The sequence below is a fragment of the Rhinopithecus roxellana genome, chromosome 21 (genome assembly GCF_007565055.1).
Source record: "Rhinopithecus roxellana isolate Shanxi Qingling chromosome 21, ASM756505v1, whole genome shotgun sequence".
Taxonomy (NCBI): domain Eukaryota; kingdom Metazoa; phylum Chordata; class Mammalia; order Primates; family Cercopithecidae; genus Rhinopithecus; species Rhinopithecus roxellana.
In genome coordinates this window covers 61625176-61646098 of record NC_044569.1, presented here as the reverse complement: position 1 = coordinate 61646098, position 20923 = coordinate 61625176, and the positions used below count along the sequence as shown (strand labels likewise).

Genomic DNA, 20923 nt, shown 5'->3' with positions numbered 1-20923 from the left:
TTAAAATGTCAAAAGATTTTAAAAATGTAAAAGTAATATATCTACATTTTCTGAGACATGAAAATAAATTGAACGTTTCAATTGAGAAAGTTTTACATATTAAAAGAAATTTCATATTTCTTCTGTACAGTTTACATATATAATATTTTTATTAGCAGATGCTTGATTTTAGGAGAATAAATTAAAATTACAGTTCTAAAGTTAATAGCTTTGAACTGATGTTACTATATTCTTTTCTGCCTGTCAAAAATGAGAGGACAGTTGGTAAAATATTGCCCTAAATTAGGCAAATATAATTTTGTTCTGCTAGTAGAAGTTCCCGCTTTTGAGTTATTTTAGGTAGAGGAAATATTAAGTCATTTAGATTTTATCCATTTTATTTTTCACTCCCTGAAGGTTTTCTGACTCTTGACAAAAAAACCCTACTAACAGCTTTAGAAGCCTGGTATCACTTAAATCTGTGACCACTAGATGGTGCTAGACATCATTGAAATCAGGCCAGCTCTCCCCACAGCTGTGTTCCTTAGGCATATAAAGGGTTAACACTTGGGTTGAAATCCAATTTTAAGTAAAAAGTGAAGGAGCTTACCCTTAGGGGTGGGTGTAGTTGTGGTCTCTGTATGCAGCATTGACGGCTGTGTTGCTTGGTCCAGCCAGTACTGCCTGAAGCACCAGCAGCCTGGGTTTTGCTTTGGGAGGCCTGCGATTGGAAAGGAGGGGGGTTTCAGGTCAGCATTGACATGTGGTAGCAGGGAATGGAGGGATCTGCACAGCATCTGCCTGCCCTGATCAAGTGAGTAATTAGATTTGCATTAAAATTCAGCCCTTTGAAAAGGGGGGAAGCAGAACGATGGAAAGGTCTCTTAACTGAGGAAGTCTCTGTTCATAAAATGAAAGGGAATTTTAGAGGCATTTATCTGCCCTCCTAGATGGTGTGATTGAAGGCTCTGAGAGGCTGGGTGCCTCTTTCATTCTGCAGAGAGGTTGCGCATGGAAAATGCCACAGATGGGTTTTAGGTGATTTAAATAGCACTTCTCCTTGCCCATGGCACCTCAGTTTTGAAGACGGCTTAGAGGCTGTTGCAAGCCATATGATTTGTGTTTTTACTTGCAGCTTTGCAAGCCAAGAAAAGAAAAACACTAAGCTTTGGATACGATATGACATTTTTGGAAACCAGAAAACAAAACCCTAAACTAAAACAAAAAGTATAGTTTAAAACTACAAATTCTGTTTTGAATCCACATTTCTACTTGGCATAGGTAGTGATTGCTCCAAACAGCCATTTTATTACTGTTTTCTCTAATATTGGTATTTATCTAGCTGTTGGATTAATTGGGGCAAATTTATGTTCTAGACTCCTGTATAAACCTTGCAGTGGACCTCCTTATCTAGGCTGAGGTCCAAAGATAATCCTTTCTGAGCATCCTTAGTTTCCAAACACTGCAAAGACCAGAAAATATTGGTTTTGTTTGTATCTAATCCTATCACATTTACTGAGAATTTGCATTATAAATTCTGAAAAGGGAACTGAACTTTAGGAACCATTTTATGCCTTAGGATATTTATTTGCCAAATTTCAAGAGGTATGGAAAGATTAATAATATCCCAATATTTATTAGGGAATAGTTTGCTTATCCCATAGTTTTCACTGACCACTGATATATCAAAATACCAACAAGTGCAGATTTACATGTTTCTGATCAATTGTCCTTTATAGTTTTTAAAAAGTTGCAAAGGACAATTGGGAAATAATTATGGATATGCAGAAAAGTTACAATATTAAGAACAGTGTAAGGAACTCTCATCTACTCTTTTACCTATGTTACTGTGTTATTATTATTTCGAGACAGGACAGGGTTTCACTCTGTTGCCCAGGCTGGAGTTGAGTGGAACAATCATAGCTCACTGCAGCCTTAACCTCCGGGGCTCAAGTGATCCTCCTGCCTCAGCCTCCTGAATAGCTGGGACCACAGGCATATGCCATTATGCCCTGCTAATTTTTAAAAATGTTGTGGAGATTAGGTCTTTCCATGTTGCCCAGGCTGGTCTTGAACTTCTGGGCCCCAGCAATCCTCCCGCCTTGGCCTCCTAAAGTGCTGGGATTACTGGTGTGAGCCACTGCATCTGGCCTATTGATGTGTTATTAACATGTATCTCCTACTTGCTTTATCATTCACATGCCCTGTGTGTGTGTATGTATGTGTGTGTCTCTGTGTTTGTATACACATGATTTTTTTCTGACCCATTTGAGAATAAGTTATGCATATATCATCATCCTCTACACCTAAACACTTAAATGTGTGTTTTCTAAAATCAGGAATATTCTCTTACATAACCACAGTACAACATTCAACTTCAGTAAATTTAACATCAATATTTAAACTTTTACTTAATCTACATTCATATTCTGATTTTGTCAGTTGACCCCTTTGTGACTTTTGTAGCATTTTTTATAAGCTAAATGACAGAGAATGATTAAAGTATAAGATGAAAGAAGGCCCCTTCAGTTCTGGTATTTCAGCACCTATCGACATGAATCAAAGTGCCAGCTAGACGAAGGGAGCTCCCTGGTCTGGTAGACAGAGGTTTGGAGGGAGAGGCAGGAACCATGTTCTTTCCCAAGTTCCACAGATGTGACTGAATGAGCCCCTAAGTTTACCACATCTTTCCTATTTAATGGGTGTGTATCACCTGTCCATCTGTTGTTATGAAGGTTTTTATAAAACTTAACTTGATGGGGATACGAGGCTCAGAAGAAAATGTTATAAAAATAGAACAGTGTTTTCTTATTTCCCTACTATTCCTGACTAATGTATTTAATGTGGTATGCCTGAAAGCCAAACTAAGGAAGCTTTAGAAAGGACCCTGTAAGCTGTTTTCCTGCTAACGGAGCAAATGAGAGGTCTTAAAACAACTTCTCCTTCCCATCTGTGTTTCCTTTCCATCTGGAAATGTGCCCTGTCCTTCCCGAGGGGAAGCAGATCCACAGCCCGCATTTGCAGCGAGCCATTAGCGAGCTTTAGAAGTTTCCCAGCAAATTCCCTAGGCCCCTGAAACCGTTATGATCCATTTTGATGATAAACCAATGCTGAGAGGCTGGACTGTTTGCAATTTTTTAAAAAAGAGAGTTCTGATTTTTTGAGGGTTGCTCTGAGATTTTTGGTGTAGGCTTCATTTTAAAAATATTTTCTTTTTCCTTCCATTTCTTTCTTCCCTTCCTCTTTATCCTCCTTTCTTGTTATTCCCTCAGTGCTTTGCAGATCATATTCTAAAGGAACTGGACCATTTTCCACTTGAGAAGAGAAGCGAGGTGGTCATTCTGTTTTCTGCTCACTCACTGCCGATGTCTGTAAGTAAGAACATTTTCTTGGATGACCTAGTGATAGAGGATTGGGTGATTTCATTTGCTAAATGTGTGAAATGGGTCCAGCTTCCATTATGTGCCTAAGCCCAGTGCAAGAATGAATTCTCAAATCTCAGACTTGGTGCTAACTTAACTAGCCTCACTTCTTAAAACCTCATAACAATGAATCCAAATTATAATATTGTAAGTAGATCTTTTCCTCTTTTCTTTTATTTTTTGAAACAGAGTCTTACTGTGTTGCCCAGGCTGGAGTGCAGTGGCGCAATCTCGACTTATTGCAACCTCCGCCTCCTGGGCTCAAGTAATTATCTTGCCTCAGCCTCCCAAGTAGCTGGGATTATAGGCACTCACAACCATGCCTGGCTAATTTTTTATATTTTTAGTAGAGACTGGGTTTCACCATGTTGGCCAGGCTGGTCTCGAACTCCTGACCTTAGGTGATCCACCCACCCAGGCCTCCCAAAGTGCTGGGATTACAGGTGTGAGCCCCACCACACCTGGCTTCTCTTTTCTTTAAAATGGTAACTTGAAGATATATTCATATATAAGACTTTCTAATAAGGGGGACAGTTAAGGGAAGCGTGCTTTTGCCTGCCCTGTCGGCAGAGCTCAGCTTGATATTTCTGTGTGTTGAGTGGGAGGGTCTCCATTCAGACGAAGCGTTCTCAGTCCCATGCTTTTGGATGGACTTGTTAGGGGCTGTTTGAATTCCAGGCAGCCATTGCAGTTTGCTAAGACTCAGGACCACATTTTTGCAAGTGAATATAGAGGATCAAGTTGGGGTCTGGCTGCTCCTTAGTTCATCATATTACTCTAGGCTATTCGTCCAGATGCTACAATCTGTGCCATAGCTGTTGTATTGTTGGAAACAAGAATGATCAAGCTAGTGTACTGTATGATATATAGAAGTGCTTGGAATAAGTAACCAGTTTCATCTGCTCAGAACTGGCATTGTATCCTAAAATCAGTGCTTTCCAAGCCAGAGAGGTGGATAATTACATCTTCATAGGTGTGATTGAGGTTTTAACAACGTCGGGAATGGAGCCAGCCTCAGTCTCTGGGCCACGCTTGTAACTGGGCCTTACCGCCCCCTGGTAGCCACTAGGGCCAAGCCCTTGCAGATCCTCTACTCATTATCTCTGCTGGGCCGAGGCTCTGGAGATAAATTCCTCTCTTCTGGAAGCCTGCCTATTTTAATGGGGTTGCTTTTCCTTTTGTTGTCATACAGTCCTTTTCACGTGTCCGTCCTCCTGCAGCCTCATCCTATGTAAGGTGAGACCTTGCCTGAGATGCCAGAAGGGAAGCTCTTGAACCAGCCCAGAGCAAACACATTTGCCTTTTTTTTTTTTTTTTTTTGATACGGGGTCTCGCTCTGTTGCCCAGGCTGGAGTGCAGTGGTGCGATCACAGCTCACTGTAGCCTCCACCTCCTGGGTTCAAGCGATTCTCCTGCCACAGCGTCTTGAGTACCTGGGACCACAGGCACACACCACCACGGCTGGCTAATTTTTTGTATTTTTAGTAGAGACAGGGTTTCACCATGTTGCCCAGGTTGGTCTCAACCTCAAGTGATCCACTCACCTTGGCCTCCCAAAGTGCTGGGATCACAGGCATGAGCCACTGTGTCCGGCTGAAACCCATTTTTGTATGTGGGGATTCCAGGAGCTGCCTTGCCTCCTCTCACCCTGGCCTCGCTCCCTTATTCTTTCACCTGGGGGCAGAGCACGCTGCTTCCAGGCTAGTTTGCTGGTCAAGCCTCGTTGTGGGACCGGGAAATGCCATGATGTCATAAGGATAAGTCAGGTATGGGGAGGACAGTTGGAGAGGTGAGAAAGAACAATGATCTAGCACACTCTTCTCTTCCCCTACGTTCACTTCTGACAACTTTTTAAACTTTTTATTTTGAAGAAATTTTTAGACTTACAGAAAACTGGTTAAGAGAGTGCAGAGTTACCCTCTACTCAGCCTTTCCCAGTGTTAACATCTTACACAACCGTTGTATAGTTACCAACACTGAGAAACCAGTGCTGGCACAATACTATTAACTGCACTCCAGGCTTCATGTGGATGTCACTTGTGTTTCCAAAAATGTCCTTTTTCACTCCCAGGACGCAGTCCAGGGTCCCACACTGCATGTGGCTGTGGGGTTTCCTCAGCACCCTCCAATCTGTGACAGTCCTGATACTTGGCTTTTCTTTCATCACCTTGATTTTATTTATTTATTTATTTATTTATTTTTGGTAAAGGGTCTCACTCTGTCACTCAGGCTGGAGTGCTGTGGTGCAGTCACAACTCACTGCAGCCTCAACCTACCAGACTTGGGTGAGCCTCTCACCTCAGCCTCCTGAGTGGCTCGGACTACAGGCGCACACCACCACACCTGGCTAATATTAGTATTTTTTGAAGAGACAGGGTTTTGCCATGTTGCCCAGACTGGTCTCAACCTCCTGGACCCAGGTGATCCACCCACCTCAGCCTCCTGAAGCACTGAGATTATAGGTGTGAGGCACCACGCCCCGCCACACGTTGATATTTTTGAGGAGTCATTTTTAGGATGTCAGTTGTTTTGTGGTGCGTCCCTCCATCTGGGTTTGTCTGAAGTTTTCTCATGATTAGATTGCGGTTATGCATCATTGGCAAGAACCCACAGGGGTGTGGGGCCCTGCTCTGTGCATCACACCCTGGGGGTCTGTGATGTCAATGTGCTTTTCTACTGGTGATGTGATCCCTGGTCACTTGTTTAAGGGTGTATCTGCTGTGTTGATCCATCCTAAAATTACTATTTTTCTTTTTGTAATTAAAAATATCTTGGAGGAGACACTTTGAGACAATACAGAGATTTGGTTATTCCTTATACTTTGCCCCTAATCTTAGCATCCATGGGTAGATCATGTTTGTAGCAATTACTGCATTGCTGTCCTATTGGCAACTTTGTGTTTCCTTCATTCCTTCTACATTTATGCCTCCCATGGCTTTTAAACAGACCAGTAGTAATAATCTTAAAATAGTTTGCCAGCGTATATATGTAATTGTTTTTTTTGAGATGGAGTCTTGCTCTATCGCCCAGGCTGGAGTGCAATGGCACAATCTTGGCTCACTGCAACCTCTGCCTCCTGGGTTCAAGCGATTCTTCTGCCTCAGCCTCCCGAGTAGCTGGAATTACAGGTGTGTGCCACCCCACCCAGCTAATTTTTGTATTTTTAGTACAGACAGGGTTTCACCATGTTGGTCAGGCTGGTCTCGAACTCCTGACCTCAGACAATCAGCCCGCCTCGGCCTCCCAAAGTGCTGGGATTACAGGCATGAGCCACTGTGCCCGACCTGTCAGTATATTTCATTTCACCAGTATTCTTTGAGCACCTGCTATATTCCAGTCACTGTTTCCAGCCATATCATACGGGTAGGGGAATGAAGAAAACAGAAAAATCTTTGTCTGCAGAGAGTAGGGAGAAAAGGTAATAAACATAATACATATGAAAATGGTATGGTAGATTAGCATGTAATAGATGTTATAGAAGAAAATAAAGCCAGGTGAGGGCTAGGGAGTCAGTACACAGTGAATGTTTAAAGCATTAAAATTTGCATTGAAAATTTTCAAAGGTATTAACAAGAGATCGTGTATGAAACATTTGCTGTGCACAAAGTGTTTGCCTGTTGTCCATTGTTGCAGGAAGGGTGGGGAGAGAGGAAGTGGAAGGTGTGGGTCATACTCTTGGAGGTGCCCGTAACCTGCACTGATGTGCTGCTGCTTTCCTCCTCTAATTCCACCAGGGTTTACCGTAAATCCAGCCGTTCTGTACATTGTCCATGCAGCACTGTTTCAGTTCCTGTTGTGAAATCAACTACTCACATGACTACCAGCGTAGAAGTTCCCATCCTGCCCAGCTTTTCTGTGTCATCTTCATATTTCAGATGAGGGAGAGAGAATCATCCTCCTTAGTTAGATCTTGTGAGTCTCCCATGAATAACATGGAACATAGAATTCTCCACCCTCTTAGGGACGTTAGAGATGATTGAGTGTGGTGTTTTTCTTTGGCTGATGACGAAGTGGAACTAAGGAAGTTTGGTGATTGAACTCAGACCATGTCATCATTGGTGCAGGAGACAGAAAGGGAAGGCTTTGTTCCAGCGCTCACACCATGTCAGCACATAGTCAGAGGCTCTCGGGGCCTTCCCAGTGTTAATGACTGAACACCCATTGTGTCTCCGCTGCAGGTGGTCAACAGAGGCGACCCATATCCTCAGGAGGTAAGCGCCACTGTCCAAAATGTCATGGAAAGGCTGGGGTACTGCAACCCCTACCGACTGGTGTGGCAGTCCAAGGTAGGTGGGTTCCACACTGGCGGGCAGCCAGCTCTTTTGGTAAAATTTATTTTATGAGTTGTAAAATGGTTAGATTTGGCTCTTACACATAGACAGGCTCTTCCATAACCTGAAGGCTCACCGTGGGCAGAAAGAATCTGCAAGTGAGTAAGATAGAAGGGGAAATCAAGTGACTTGTGGAGTTCCATTGGTTTAATATTTTACTTTTAGCTGCAATGACAGAAACTATTATTTATTTATATTGAGGCAACTACTAGGATTCAAGTTTCCATGTGAAAATATCAGAATCCATTCAAGCAGGTGTAAAGAGTGGCTCTTGCCCCCAGTGGGCAGTGCGTGTGCCCAGGGGAACAAACGGGTACTACAGACCATCAGGAGGCGTGGTCCACTTACACATTCATCTACCTTTTGCATAGGTTGGTCCAATGCCCTGGTTGGGTCCTCAAACAGACGAATCTATCAAAGGGCTTTGTGAGAGGGGGAGGAAGAATATCCTCTTGGTTCCAATAGCGTTTACCAGTGACCACATTGAAACGCTGTATGAGCTGGACATCGAGTACTCTCAAGTTTTAGCCAAGGAGGTAAATGCACCCATCTGCCTTTATCCCATCATGAGTTGTTTTAAAAGGAAATTTTCTCTGCAACTAACTAATGTGTCATTCAAAATATTGTTTACTGTATTTTTTTGCATGTACAGTGTCCTCATTCTCCTGAATAATAATTCATCTGAGTAATAATCTCAACACATTGAGTTAATTCCATGCAGTGGAAGGGGAAACCTGTGTTTTCCTTAAACCAGGTGCCCCAGGGATCACTGTGGCTGACATCATTTTGTTTGAGTTACTGGGCTACTCGAAAGTAATAACAACTACATTTCTTTAAGAAAAAAGAAATGTACTTCTCACTAATTCCAAAGGAAAACATTTTATTGTTTTATAATTTCTTTTCTTTGCCTAATAGTGACCTTTACTCAGGGCTATTACATGGCTTCTTGTTGGGTGTCAAAGCATATAGGAGTCATTGTCATTTAAGAGAAGAGTGTGAAATGAATGTGGAAGCAATGTGTGGTGTGATTTCCTTGGCCTCTTTTATGCACTCACTTAATTAGCTGTTTGCTGCCATGTTGTGATCAATCTGATTATTGAAATAACAAATACCATCTTTGGTGTCTTGTAATACGAGACGGACGTGAATTGTCATGCAGGGTGGAGAAAAACTATTGTTCATCTATGTCCTGCCTTTTGAGAGCCAGCCTAAAACCTATGTCGAATTTATAGCTTTATTTTTATGGGAAGTGTGGAAGCATTGGGACCCAAGAAACACTTTTCTCCCTCTCTGCCAGAGTTTCTGGCCCTGGTCACCCCATGTGTGATAGATGGAGGCCCAGCCTGCAGGAGACTTCACCCTCTCTGGGACTGGGCAGCAGGTGGAGGGCAGGGGGGAGAGTGGGTGGGGACAGAACTTGAGCCAACACCCGACCCCCATGGAATTTGAATTTCCATGCTGGACATCAATCAGACGTGGGTGAAGTTAGGGAGCACATAAGTTTCTTGTCAGTGGTTCTTACACAGGATTTGCAGGCAAGTTGTAATTGGCTAAGAAGTGGTTGCAGCATCGTCTATGGATTTTGTTTAAAGATGCCTTCTGTATCTCTCCATGAGCTGGCTAATTGTGAACTTGCTAAAACTTCAGTGAAAATATAGTTTATACCAATATATTTGGAAAACAATTTTTTATTTTAAATTTGTTATGATTTTATAAATTTGCTTAGAGATGAAATCTGGCTCTCTCAACCAAGCTGGAGTGCAGTGGCACAGTCATAGCTCCCTGCAGCCTCAAAATCCCGGGCTCAGGTGATCCTCTCCTCAGCTTCCTGAGTGGCTGGGACTACAGGTGCACACAGAATTTCAGTGTTGATATTTATTTTTCTAGTTAGTGTATCGCTGACGACTCTCCCATCAACATTGTTGGAGAATGCCCTTTGTCAGCACTGGTTATTCTGTCGTAACTGACTTTTATATGAAGTTTGAGAATATAGCCTTTTCAGTTGAGATCCATGTGTTTGCTGAATCTCAATGTTTTTCCCAGGCCAGTCTCCTCGCCAACTCTGAATTGGATCCAGTGTAGGTCCAATATACATTTTATAGTCAATAAGTTAATTTACTTCATTTTGGCACTTGGGATCAAAACAAGTATGAAAGCTATATTTAAAGCAACATTCTACTTAGAGTCTGTAAAAGTATGCACTAGTAAAAGAGAATAAAAAAAGAATGGTAAACAGATTTAAATTGCTTGAGAATTTCATCAAGTGTAACCACAAAAAGGATTTGCAAACAAACCACCTGTAGGATGGTAACGGGAAGGGGAAGGACATAAGAACTGAGGAATAATTTATGATACAGAATCAACATACAGCCCCACCCTGTGACTGTTTTTCGTTCATGAGCAGTCTGTGAACAGTTGAAGTCAGACTTTGAATTGTGTGTGTGTGTCTGTGTGTATTTATTTTTTTGTAGCAGTTTCTTTGAAAAAAAAAAAAAGAAAAATAAAGGATGTCTGTGTTTTTCCTCCCTTTTCTCATTTGATTCAGTGTGGAGTTGAAAACATCAGAAGAGCCGAGTCTCTTAATGGAAATCCATTGTTCTCTAAGGTACCTACAGTGTTACAACCGTTTTAGTAGAACATACCAGGGAGTAATCCTCTGAGAAACTCTTGCAGAATATTGGTTTTTCTCTCATATTAGAACATTTGGAGTTCCAATTAATTACAAAAATAAAATCGAATTCCTTATCTGCTCAGTCTTTTTTCCTTCAGATAGCCCCAATTTTCTGATTTCTACCCACCTATAACTATGTCTGATTTAAAACCTGCTTTCCAGAGAAAAGGCCTAGTGGGTGGGGTAAGAGGTTTTCATTTCCTGAAATCTCTGTTTTAACTTTCTCTAAGCTGAGGATTTTCAGGAAAGGAAGATGCTGTAGAATTTGGTTCAAAGGGCTCACCACTCGGATGAAGAGAAACCCCAAGCCAGAGTGCTGACCTGGGCAGCTGGAGGAGGGGGCATGGCAGACGAGCAGACCCTGTGCTTCTCATGCCTCTTTGCCTCTTGTCTGTCTTCCAGGCCCTGGCCGACTTGGTGCATTCACACATCCAGTCAAACGAGCTGTGTTCCAAGCAGCTGACCCTGAGCTGTCCGCTCTGTGTCAATCCTGTCTGCAGGGAGACTAAATCCTTCTTCACCAGCCAGCAGCTGTGACCCCCACTGGTGGACCCTGTGGCATTAGGCAAATGCCCAACCTCCAGATACCTCCGATGTGGAGAGGATGTTATTTAGAGATCAAGGAAGGAAGTCATCCTTCCTTGATATATATACAGCCTTTGGGTACAAATTGTGTGATTTCTTGAGGATTGGACTCTATTGATGGATTTCTATTTTTATATAACTATACAGTAAGCATTTGTATTTTCTCTCTCAAGGTATGTTACTAGTTTGGAATGTCCACTAGGACCTTTAATAAATGAGTTACAAATTTATCTTATTAGACACACCTATTTTAAATACAGATTTTGGCTTTATTGCCCAAAAGCCTCCTGAAAGGGTACAGAGAGTCCCCTCTGCGGGCTGGCAGTGTGAATGAGATCTGTTTAGTCTTGTGCATATAGTTGCTGTTTTTTAAATGAACATAATTGAGTATTTGAAGTGAATTTGAAAAAGAAATGTTACTTAATCTTTCCCTAAGCCCGTGGGTTACAGAATTCTAGGGAGGCAATTTGGTTACCTGCAATGGCTGCTATTGCCAGTGAGGCTACCATTCATTGGTCATCTTGGTATTTGTGTATTAATCTCACTTTCCTCAGTGTAAAAAGGAACAAGTACGGATTTCAGAAGTGCTCAGAGATTCCCTGTACACCCGAGGCTAATAAACGTGTGCCAGTACAGTGTTCATGATACGTGCCTTGGTGGGAGTCTGTGGTGCCACAGGGAAGGGGCTCCCACTGCTTCTGGTCTCCAAGGACAGTGCTGCTGGAAAGGCTAATGATGAGCTTCACCCTGGACCTCGCAAGCCTTTCCATCCAGCATCTTCTCTTAGTTGAATGCCTTCTTTCTACACATTTGTTTTCAGAATTATTTTATAAAGTCAGCAATACTTTACTTGAATTCTTTCTTAATTTACAATTTTTTATTATAAAAATTTATAGCCATACAATGGGACACGTGAAGAATACAGAAAAGTAACCACTTTAATGAAATAACTATTATCATAATATTGTATTTCATGCTAGTCCTTTCCTGTAGATATTTTTAATGCCATTGTCACCTTGGATTTGTGAGTGAAAAGTGTTTCTAAAAGTATAGAAATAATGTCAGATCAGAATCTGATCTATATTTGTATTTAAATGGATTAAAAGATCCCTGGTGGTTCCAAGAAGAATTTGTAAAGATCACTTTCTCTTTCCTCCAAACCCTGAAACTTTGTTCTTCAAAAGAGCATTTTTTTTTTAAGCCAGTTCATAAACTGGAAGTATTAGGAGATTCATAAATCTTCTATATTGAGAATTGGCTGTGTTAATAAATATTACAATATCATTAAGGTTTTAACTAAGTTTGATTCATATTGTCTGTTAAATCAAAACTGATCTAAATCAAAATTATTAAATGTAAGGAGCTTTTTTAATACAGGAAAAGAAACATGCCATCCACTTGAGTTAATAGTTTTCCCACATTGATGACAGCCCTCTTGAGTAGCATCTACATTTTTAAAATTTCAGATTGGCTTTTCTATTAGTAGATTGTGTTTCTAGAGAAAGATACAAGGCATAGGTAATTGTTTAGGATTTTCCTCTAGCCTTTTCCATTACCTTTTTGGGGATTAGGTTCACAGTAGACTTTGAGTGACCATCCCACCATGAAGTGAATTCTCTGGGTTACTGGTGTGGTGCTGGAAGGAAGGTTATTTTTGGAGCCACTCTCTGTCCTTAAGGAAACTTCCCAAGGGTCTACTTCAATTCTTCAATGAAAAAATAGAGGTGAAAAAAGATTTTTATGGAGATGATGCAGAAAACTCCAATTCAGGAGCCCTTGCGAGTATATCTGAAGCAATTATTTGCTAAGGAAACCTGAATTGATAGTGCTGTGCTGTCTGGACTAATGTCTTTGATGCTGAGTTGGGACCAGACCAGCTTTTATAGTGACAGCCAAAGAGGGATTTATTGAGATCGCTGCTCATGGCATTTGTTATTGTAAGAAGTGTTGCCTTTGATTGTTACTAACCATGGATGGGTAATGGTCATACACTAGGCTAGCATTTGGTAGGACAAAATCTTTTTAGAGCTTTGAGAATTGTCATCCTGTTGGTCAACTTTGAAATACAAATGTTTGCCCTGGTAATTAGCAATGAACTACTGGCAGTTTCTTCAAGTTGTGTATGTACAGATCTGGCTTTTAATTGATGAATCAACTTCTACAGAAACTTTTGCAAGGACAGTGTTGATAAGGCAGTTTAGCTTGCCAGGGTGATGATAAAGCCCAGGTCCCTGCATGTACAGTGCTCTTCTAAAGAATATGCATTCTTGAACTACTTAACTTTTTAAAAATCAAAATAAATTTTTGCACTCAAAATTTGCTTCATATCAGGAGAAATGAACTCATTGTGTGTCTGTGTGATTTTTTTGTTTGTTTGTTTGTTTTAAGATGGAGTCTTGGTATGTCACCCATGCTGGAGTGCAGTGGTGCAATCTCATCTCACTGCCACCTCCACCTCCTGGGTTCAAGTGATCCTCCCACCTCAGCCTCCCAAGTAGCTGGGACTATAGGAGTGCACCACCACACCGGGCTACGTTTTTATATTTTTTGTAGAGATGGGGTTTTGCCATGTTGTCCAGGCTGGTCTTGAACTCCTGGGCTCAAGGGATTCTCCTGCCTCAGTCTCCCAAAGTGCTGGGATTACAAGGATGAGCCTCTGCACCTGGCCCTGAACTCATTATTAAAAGCCCTTTAAATGTGAGGCTGGCTGCAGTGCCTTACATGTGTAATCCCAATACTTTGGGAGGCCGAGGTTGGAGGATTGCTTGATCCCAAGAGTTTAAGACCAGACCCTGACTCTACAAAAAATAAAGTAAAAATTAACTGGGTATAGTGGCACATGCCTGTCGTTCCAGCTACTTGGGAGGCTGAGTTGGTAGGATTGCTTGAGCCCAGCATTTTGAGGTTGCAGTGAGGTGTGATTGCACCACTGCAGTCCAGTCTGGGTGACAGAGGAAGACCCTGTCCCAAAATTAAAAAAAAAAAAAGAAAAAGAAAAAGAAAGAAATACTGGAGACTGAGTCATTTATAAAGGAAAGAGGTTTAATTGACTCAGTTCGGCATGTCTGAGGAAGCCTCAGGAAATTTACAATCATGGCAGAAGGGGAAGCAGATGTCTTACATGGCAGCAGGTGAGAGCTTAAGCAAGTGCGGAAGAGCCCCTTATAAAACCATCAGATCTTGTGAGAACTCACATGAACAGCATGGGGGGAACTGTCTCCACATTTCCATCTCCTTCCACCAGGTCCCTCCCTCAACACGTGGGGATTATGGGGATTACAATTTGAGATGAGATTTGGGTGGGGACACAGAGCCAAACCGTATCATTCCACCCTGGCCACTCCCAAATCTTACATCCTTTTTACATTTCAAAACCAATCATGCCTTCCCAAGAGTGCCCTAGAGTCTTAACTCATTCCAGCATTAACCCAAAAGTCCAAGTTCAAAGTCCCATCTGAGACAAGCCCCTTCTGCCTGTGAGCCTGTAAAATTAAAAGCAAATTAGTTACTTCCAAGATACAATGGGAGTACAGACATTGGTAAATGTTCCCATTCCCAATGGCAGAAATTGGCCAAAATACAGGGGCTACAGGCCCCATACGCTACTGCACTCCCCTGTGCAAGTCTCAAACCTGGCAGGGCAGTCCTTCATTTTTTTTTTTTTTTTTAAGATGAGTCTTCCTGTGTTGCCCAGGCTGGAGTGTGGTGCGATCTTGGGTCACTGCAAGCTCCACCTCCTGGGTTCAAAGGATCATCCTGCCTCAGCCTCCTGAGCAGCTGGGATTACAGGCACGTGCCACCACACCCGGCTAATTTTTGTATTTTTAGTAGAGATGGGGTTTCACCATCTTGGTCAGGTTGGTCTCTAACTCCTGACCTCGTGATCCGCCCGCCTTGGCCTCCCAAAGTGTTGGGATTACAGGTGTGAGCCACCACCCCCAGCCTACTCATTAAAGTTACAGAATAATCTTTGACTCCATGTCTCACCTCCAGCTCACGCTGATGCAAGAGGTGGGCTAATCTTTCTCATAACTTGGGTATTTAATTCAAGAAACCATAATTGAAGGCACATAAAAGAGATCCTTTGCTCAATCTGATGCTATTTTGTGTTTTTCCAAAGTATATTATCATTACCCACAAAGGGTGAGAGAGTGGGCTGCAACCATACCCCAAGTGGAGTGAGCAGCAAGACCTGCCCCTGCTCAGAGTGTAGGTGACCGAGGGCACCTGCTTTCCTAGGGGCTCTGCCGTATGAGCTCCTCTCGATGCGGCAAAGGACCACCTTGCACAATGACAGCGGGAAGGCAGAATTTAAAGCTGGCAGCTGTAAGAAAGAGAATGTCTGTGTGTGCGCACGGGGGCACGTGAAGGCGTAGGTGCATCAGCCAGGAACCTCCAGTTTGCCTCTTAACCTTCTCACCTCACCTGAAACCCCTTCTGCCAGAATCCTGAAGGTGGTCCACGAACATGGCTCCCAACATTAGGTGGAAATGGGAAATTCGTTGAGATGTCACAAGCTGGAATAAGAAAATCTGAGCTCACCCGGAAACGAATGCCCTAAATTAAGATTATTCAGCTTCTCAGTTGTTAATAACAAAATGGAGACCTGAGCTTGGATAACTTTTGGTATCTGTGGGGGATCCTGGAACCAATGCCCGCCAATATAGAAGGACAACCGTGCACAGTTCTTGAATGTATTATTAACTGTATTCGTTATGTGTGTTAGATGCCCAGAACATATTTATCCTGCACATCTAAACGTTTGATCATTTTACAAACCTTCTATTTTTTTTTTTTTTGGCCAATTTTATCCAGCTAGACACTTGTGCAATATGGCTATTATCTGATCTTTGCCTTAAATGTTGTGCTTCTTTTCCATATGCACGTATTTTGCAAAATATAAAGTGTGTAGAGCTATATAGCACTGAGCCAAGTGGTGGGTACCTGCGGGTGCTTCAGAGAAGTAAAGTGATGCTGCTAATATTTGTTGAATGGCGCGAACATGATGAGCAATAGCAGGTGGTGCCCTTCAGCCAGACCATCGCTCCGTGCGTGTGATGCCTCTTGCCGAAGAGTAGTTCTGGGAGGTGGTTGCCTCTAGAGAACACATTCCTAATATCCTGGGGTCCCATGAGAGAAAGAAATGGTTTTGCTTTTGATGTGGGACTCGTATTAAGCCTTTCTTCAGGGAAAAGGAAGTGAAAAATGCACCCCGTGATAATCAGTTTCTTACAACATGCTGTGATAGTACTGGCTTCATTGTTTTTAGCTGGAATCATTAGCTTCCATTTTTAGAGTAACAGTTATTGGCTAAATTAGGCTACAGTAGGCCATTAAGATGGATGTTGGAATTAAAAACATTTTTGGAAAAAAGCCTGCTTTGAGCCTTTGTTATAAGTCCTTGGGCAGAGATCTGGGTTCTGTTTCTGATTTCTTGTGAGCCTTCACTCTGACAGTTTTGTTTCCAGAAACACACTGTTAGCCTGCTCCTGAAATGGGAACAGACAGGCCAACTTCCCCTCTCCAGTCTCCCCTGCGGGTCAAAGCTTTACTTTCCTGTCATGTTAAGAAAGAATAGATTTAACCTCGAGAATCCATGGAGTGTTCTGTATTCTTACCTTTTCCTTATTTTAAAAAAAGTGTACATATGGCATGGAATTGATTGCACAGGCACATGACATGTTGACTTGTGAACCCATTGTTAAAATTTCAAGTTACAATCATTAAAATAATAACTTTCAAATTAAGTTATATTAAAAACAAAGGTAACATTCAAAATTTGTTGCTTTCTAATTATTTCGCCCTATTTTTGTTGTTGATTATTTAGACTTAGGAAAGTGATGGGAAAAACGTTAATAACACAATACATAATTGTTTCTGCAACCATTACATTGTGATATTCACAAACACTTGAACACTTGAATAGTCTTCCATTATTTGAAAACTATTATTCAATTTATCCAAGTGAAGTGTTGGCATACAAAGAAGTTGTTTCATATTTGCATTGCTCATTAATGTAAACAAAACATCAATATGTGTGAACTATGCTTGTTGATCAATTGCAACCATAGGTTGGTTGCAGATACAAGAGCTTGGTAAAAATCAACAAAAGCATTCTCTGAGGATGAATTGGCTCTATGGAAGTTATAGGAAAGTGTATTGTGTATTTTATTATTATTTGTAAATTGTGTGTTCCATGTCTTTTAGATAAGTAAAATTTATAGTAAACATACTCTCACACATACATATATGCATAGATTGTTTTTCAGATTGCTGGTTAGTCACCATTTACCAGCACACTGCTGCCTAAAAGGGAACTTTTCTGGGATGATGGAAATGATATCTATGGATTGCATACTTGTATTGTTCTCCACATTCATGATATAGAGAGGGAGCTCTCTCTATAATCACTGCCTATTTGGAACAAAAGTTACCCCCACAGTGACTAGGGGCATAAGTCTTTTTAGTAAGATTCCGTTTGTCTTCACCAAAAACCTATGGGCCTGTAGTACTCACAGAATCCATGGAAAGTGACTTCCCAGTCAAAGTTCCAGCCAGAGGGCTAAAAGGGACAAAAACTTTCCAGTGACATAGGTCTGTCTGAAAAGTCCATTTTTTACTTGTCATCTCCTCCAGCCCTGGAAACTTGTCACAGGGGAAGACCAATGCCACAGTGGGGAAGCACCCACTTCAGGGGAGCATGAGTTGCTGACTCTCAAGATTAGGCAGTGGGGAACCAAGTGGTCTCTGGGAGGGCTACACCTTACAGTGTCCATGACTACACTGGAGAGAATGAGATGGAACACTGTGTGCAGAACCGTAGAGCTCCAGCTGGCCCCTGAAGGCAGCCCACCTTTTCACTAACACTGGTGAGACCCTCTCACCAGTGTGTCCCCATCATACTCTAGAGCCTTGGGTTGCACGGTCCTGTTTTTTCCTGAAGCAAAGCAATCTTTTCCCCAAGCTACGCTCCGCAGACCTTCTTTTATTTGTATCTTTCTCCTGTCAATTGCATGACAGAAAAGAAAAACTGTGTCAAATAGTGAATTCTAACCCCTTCCTATGCCTCAGAGCTTGATGCAAATAAAGACAGCTACTCTAAGCAGCCACTTCACCTTTTTGTGTCCCCCAAGCCTCTCCCTGGGCCTCTTCTGAACTCCTGGTTCGCTCTGTTTCTGCGATGCTTTCTCCTGTTTCCAATTGCGGTGTTATCCTTTGCTGCAATCCCTTGATCCTCAGGAGCTAGGAATATCTTCAAGCTTTTATGCCTGATCCCTTCTGAATCCCCCAAAGGCCAAGTACCAAGCCAAGCCGTGGTGGCATCCAGCAGCAAAGGCTAGCCTGGCTTTACCTTCCTAAGAGCCAAATGTCTCTCCAGGAGCATGATCAGACATCTCATTGCAGCTGTAAAACATGAGGTAGCATTTTGAGGGTATGTGGCTGCTTGGTTACATTCCCTTCTCAAAAAAACTTAAATGGGTTTCCCTAGACTGAGGATATGCACAGCCAAATGCTCTTGCCTGCATTAGAGCCATCTGGGCCAGATTATCTCCTGATCATGTTTCACTCCCAGCTGAGTCGTCCTCAAGTGCAGTGTAGAGACTGTTCATGAAGCACCAGTGAAGACGGCCCCACGACTGGGAAACCGGAGGACAGGGGCAAACATGTTATCAAGCCTTTCGGCTCAGGAAAGTCTGACTTCGGGGCAAGACTGGGTTGTCTGACACAGATGTAGGCACCACCGTGGTGAGCAGGACTTTCTTCCATCCGTGCTCAGAGCTTGGCTGTCTGTTTCAACCACTGTTTGGGTCCATCAAGTTTAGAAACAAAAGAAGTGTACTAGGTGGGCTTTCTTTGACTCTGGGGGAAACACAGCAAAAGGAAACAAATTTAAGTGACCTCAAGGAGGGATGGAGAGTGGGTAGATTGGCAAGATTTGTAAATACATAAACAGTTTTCTGAATAATATGTTATTTTAAAACAACATTCACAGCCTGCTTAGTCTGTGCAGCTGTAGTCCTGCTTAATTAAAGCAGGGGTTTGGAGGGATTGACCTGTATTTGAATATACGAATTTTTCTTTCCGAGACTGCATCCAGTGGTGTGCTGATCAATGTTTAATAACAGGCTCTCTGGGAGAAAAAAGAGCCCTGATTTGTAGCATTTGCTGATTTCCATGGTGTAAATACTACCATTGCTGCTGGCTCCAGGCTACCAACATGACATTACTGATCATACAGTTGGGAAGAGTTGTTAAAGATTGGCTTTCCTGAGCCAGTGCGAGCCAGTGGCTGCACATTGCTGACTCTATACCTTGTCAGAGGTCCCACTCACTATGTACTCTGGAATGTTCCCCCACCTTGCTCCCTTCCTGTCCTGAACAGAGCGGAATCCTGCAGAACCTAAGAAGTAATGGGAGCATGGGGAGTCCAAGGAGTGATAAGGCAGATTATTTTCACGGCAGTTGGAGCACCCCAACAATGGACTTTGGGAGCCTGGAGTAGACACCCCGTGGACCACAGCCAAGGGCAGCCTCTCTTCAGAGAGGCCTGAATGTGCTTGCCTGTGGGTCCCAGGATGGAGTGCAGTGGTGCCATGATAATTCACTGCAGCCTCGAACTCTTGGGCTCCCCCTGCTTGTTTTCTGAGTTGCTGGGACTACAGGTCCATGCCACCACACCAGGGTAATTTTTATTTTTATTTTTATTTTATTTTTTTGTAGAGATGGGGTCTCTCTATATTACCCAGGCTGGTCTTGAACTCCTGGCCTCAAGTGATCCTCCTGTCTCTGTCTTCCAAAGTGCTGGATTACAGGTATGAGTCACTGCACCCAGCCTTTTAATTATTTTTTGTATGTTTAAAAATCTTTAGCATTATAAGGCATCCACTCTGCCCACCCGAAAAGATGGTGTGAGAATAATCTGAAACAACATGTAAAACCAGAGTGTAGACTAGAAAGGGCTTTGTATCTGTAATGGGCTATTATTTCATTAACATCTATGACTATTTGGACATAGTACCTAGGTCATAATTTTAAAATATATTTTTCCTACTAAAAAGTATTTTAAAACATAGAAAGTAAGATACATAAAAAGGGGAAATTACCTATGATCTTATGACACTTCGATGAAACCCCACATATTTTATGCATATTTTCAAATTATAAAAATACTCATATGTTTCTTCTCTTCTATACTCTGTATAGCTCACTTAACGTCTCATGGATATGTCTTATTTGTCATGACATATTACTAAACAATGGTTTTGACAAATATCCTTATAGACAAAATCTTCGGGCATATCCTTGATCATTTCCATAGGAAAAGTTCTTGGAAGTGGGTTGTCTGAATCAAAGAATATTCTTGCAGATTTTTTTTAAAGGATGAAATGAGAGCACATATGTAATGTGTTTAGTACAGTGCAGTGCCTGAGATATGTGTGTGTGCATGAGTGTATGTATGTGTGTTAAAGGCCCAATAAATGGTAGTGATTATGATCTTGTATTAATTTGGTTAGCACACTTTTGCTGTATTGTTCTTAGTGGTGTTACAGTTTTTTTCTGGGGCTATTATGAAGAGAGTGTGATGGCAGGAATCTAGGGGATCGGTTCTCTTGTCCTGTTTTGTTTTCGTTTTTTCAGACAGGGTCTTGCTCTGTCACTCAGGCTGGAATGCAGTGGCATAATTCTGGCTCTCTGCAGCCTTGACCTCCTGGGCTCAAGTGATCCTTCTGCCTCAGCTTCCCAAGTAGCTGAATGTGTAAGTCTGTTCTCACACTGCTATAAAGAACTACCTGAGACTGGGTAATTTATGAAGAAAAGAGGTTTAATTGACTTGCAGTTTCTGCAGGCTTAACAGGAAGCATGACTGGGAGACCTCAGAAAACTACAATCATGGCAGAAGGCGAAGGAGAAGCAAAGACCTTTTTCACATGGTG

At 42.1% G+C, this 20923-nt stretch overlaps 1 protein-coding gene across 5 annotated transcripts in view; it reads left to right on the top strand.

Moving 5' to 3' along the window:
- Positions 1-13329, top strand: part of FECH (ferrochelatase) — a 37636-nt gene extending 24307 nt beyond the window's left edge. For 2 of the 5 annotated variants that reach the window (XM_010374683.2, XM_030925976.1), the window contains 5 exons: positions 3252-3350; positions 7580-7687; positions 8104-8268; positions 10278-10337; positions 10806-13329. In XM_010374683.2, coding sequence (XP_010372985.1) covers positions 3252-3350; positions 7580-7687; positions 8104-8268; positions 10278-10337; positions 10806-10940 — 567 coding nt within the window. In that variant the 3' untranslated portion in view covers positions 10941-13329. The remainder of the gene's footprint in view (positions 1-3251; positions 3351-7579; positions 7688-8103; positions 8269-10277; positions 10338-10805) is intronic. The other 3 variants (XM_010374684.2, XM_010374685.2, XM_030925975.1) reach the window with 3 other exon arrangements.
- The last annotated feature ends 7594 nt before the right edge of the window (positions 13330-20923 follow it).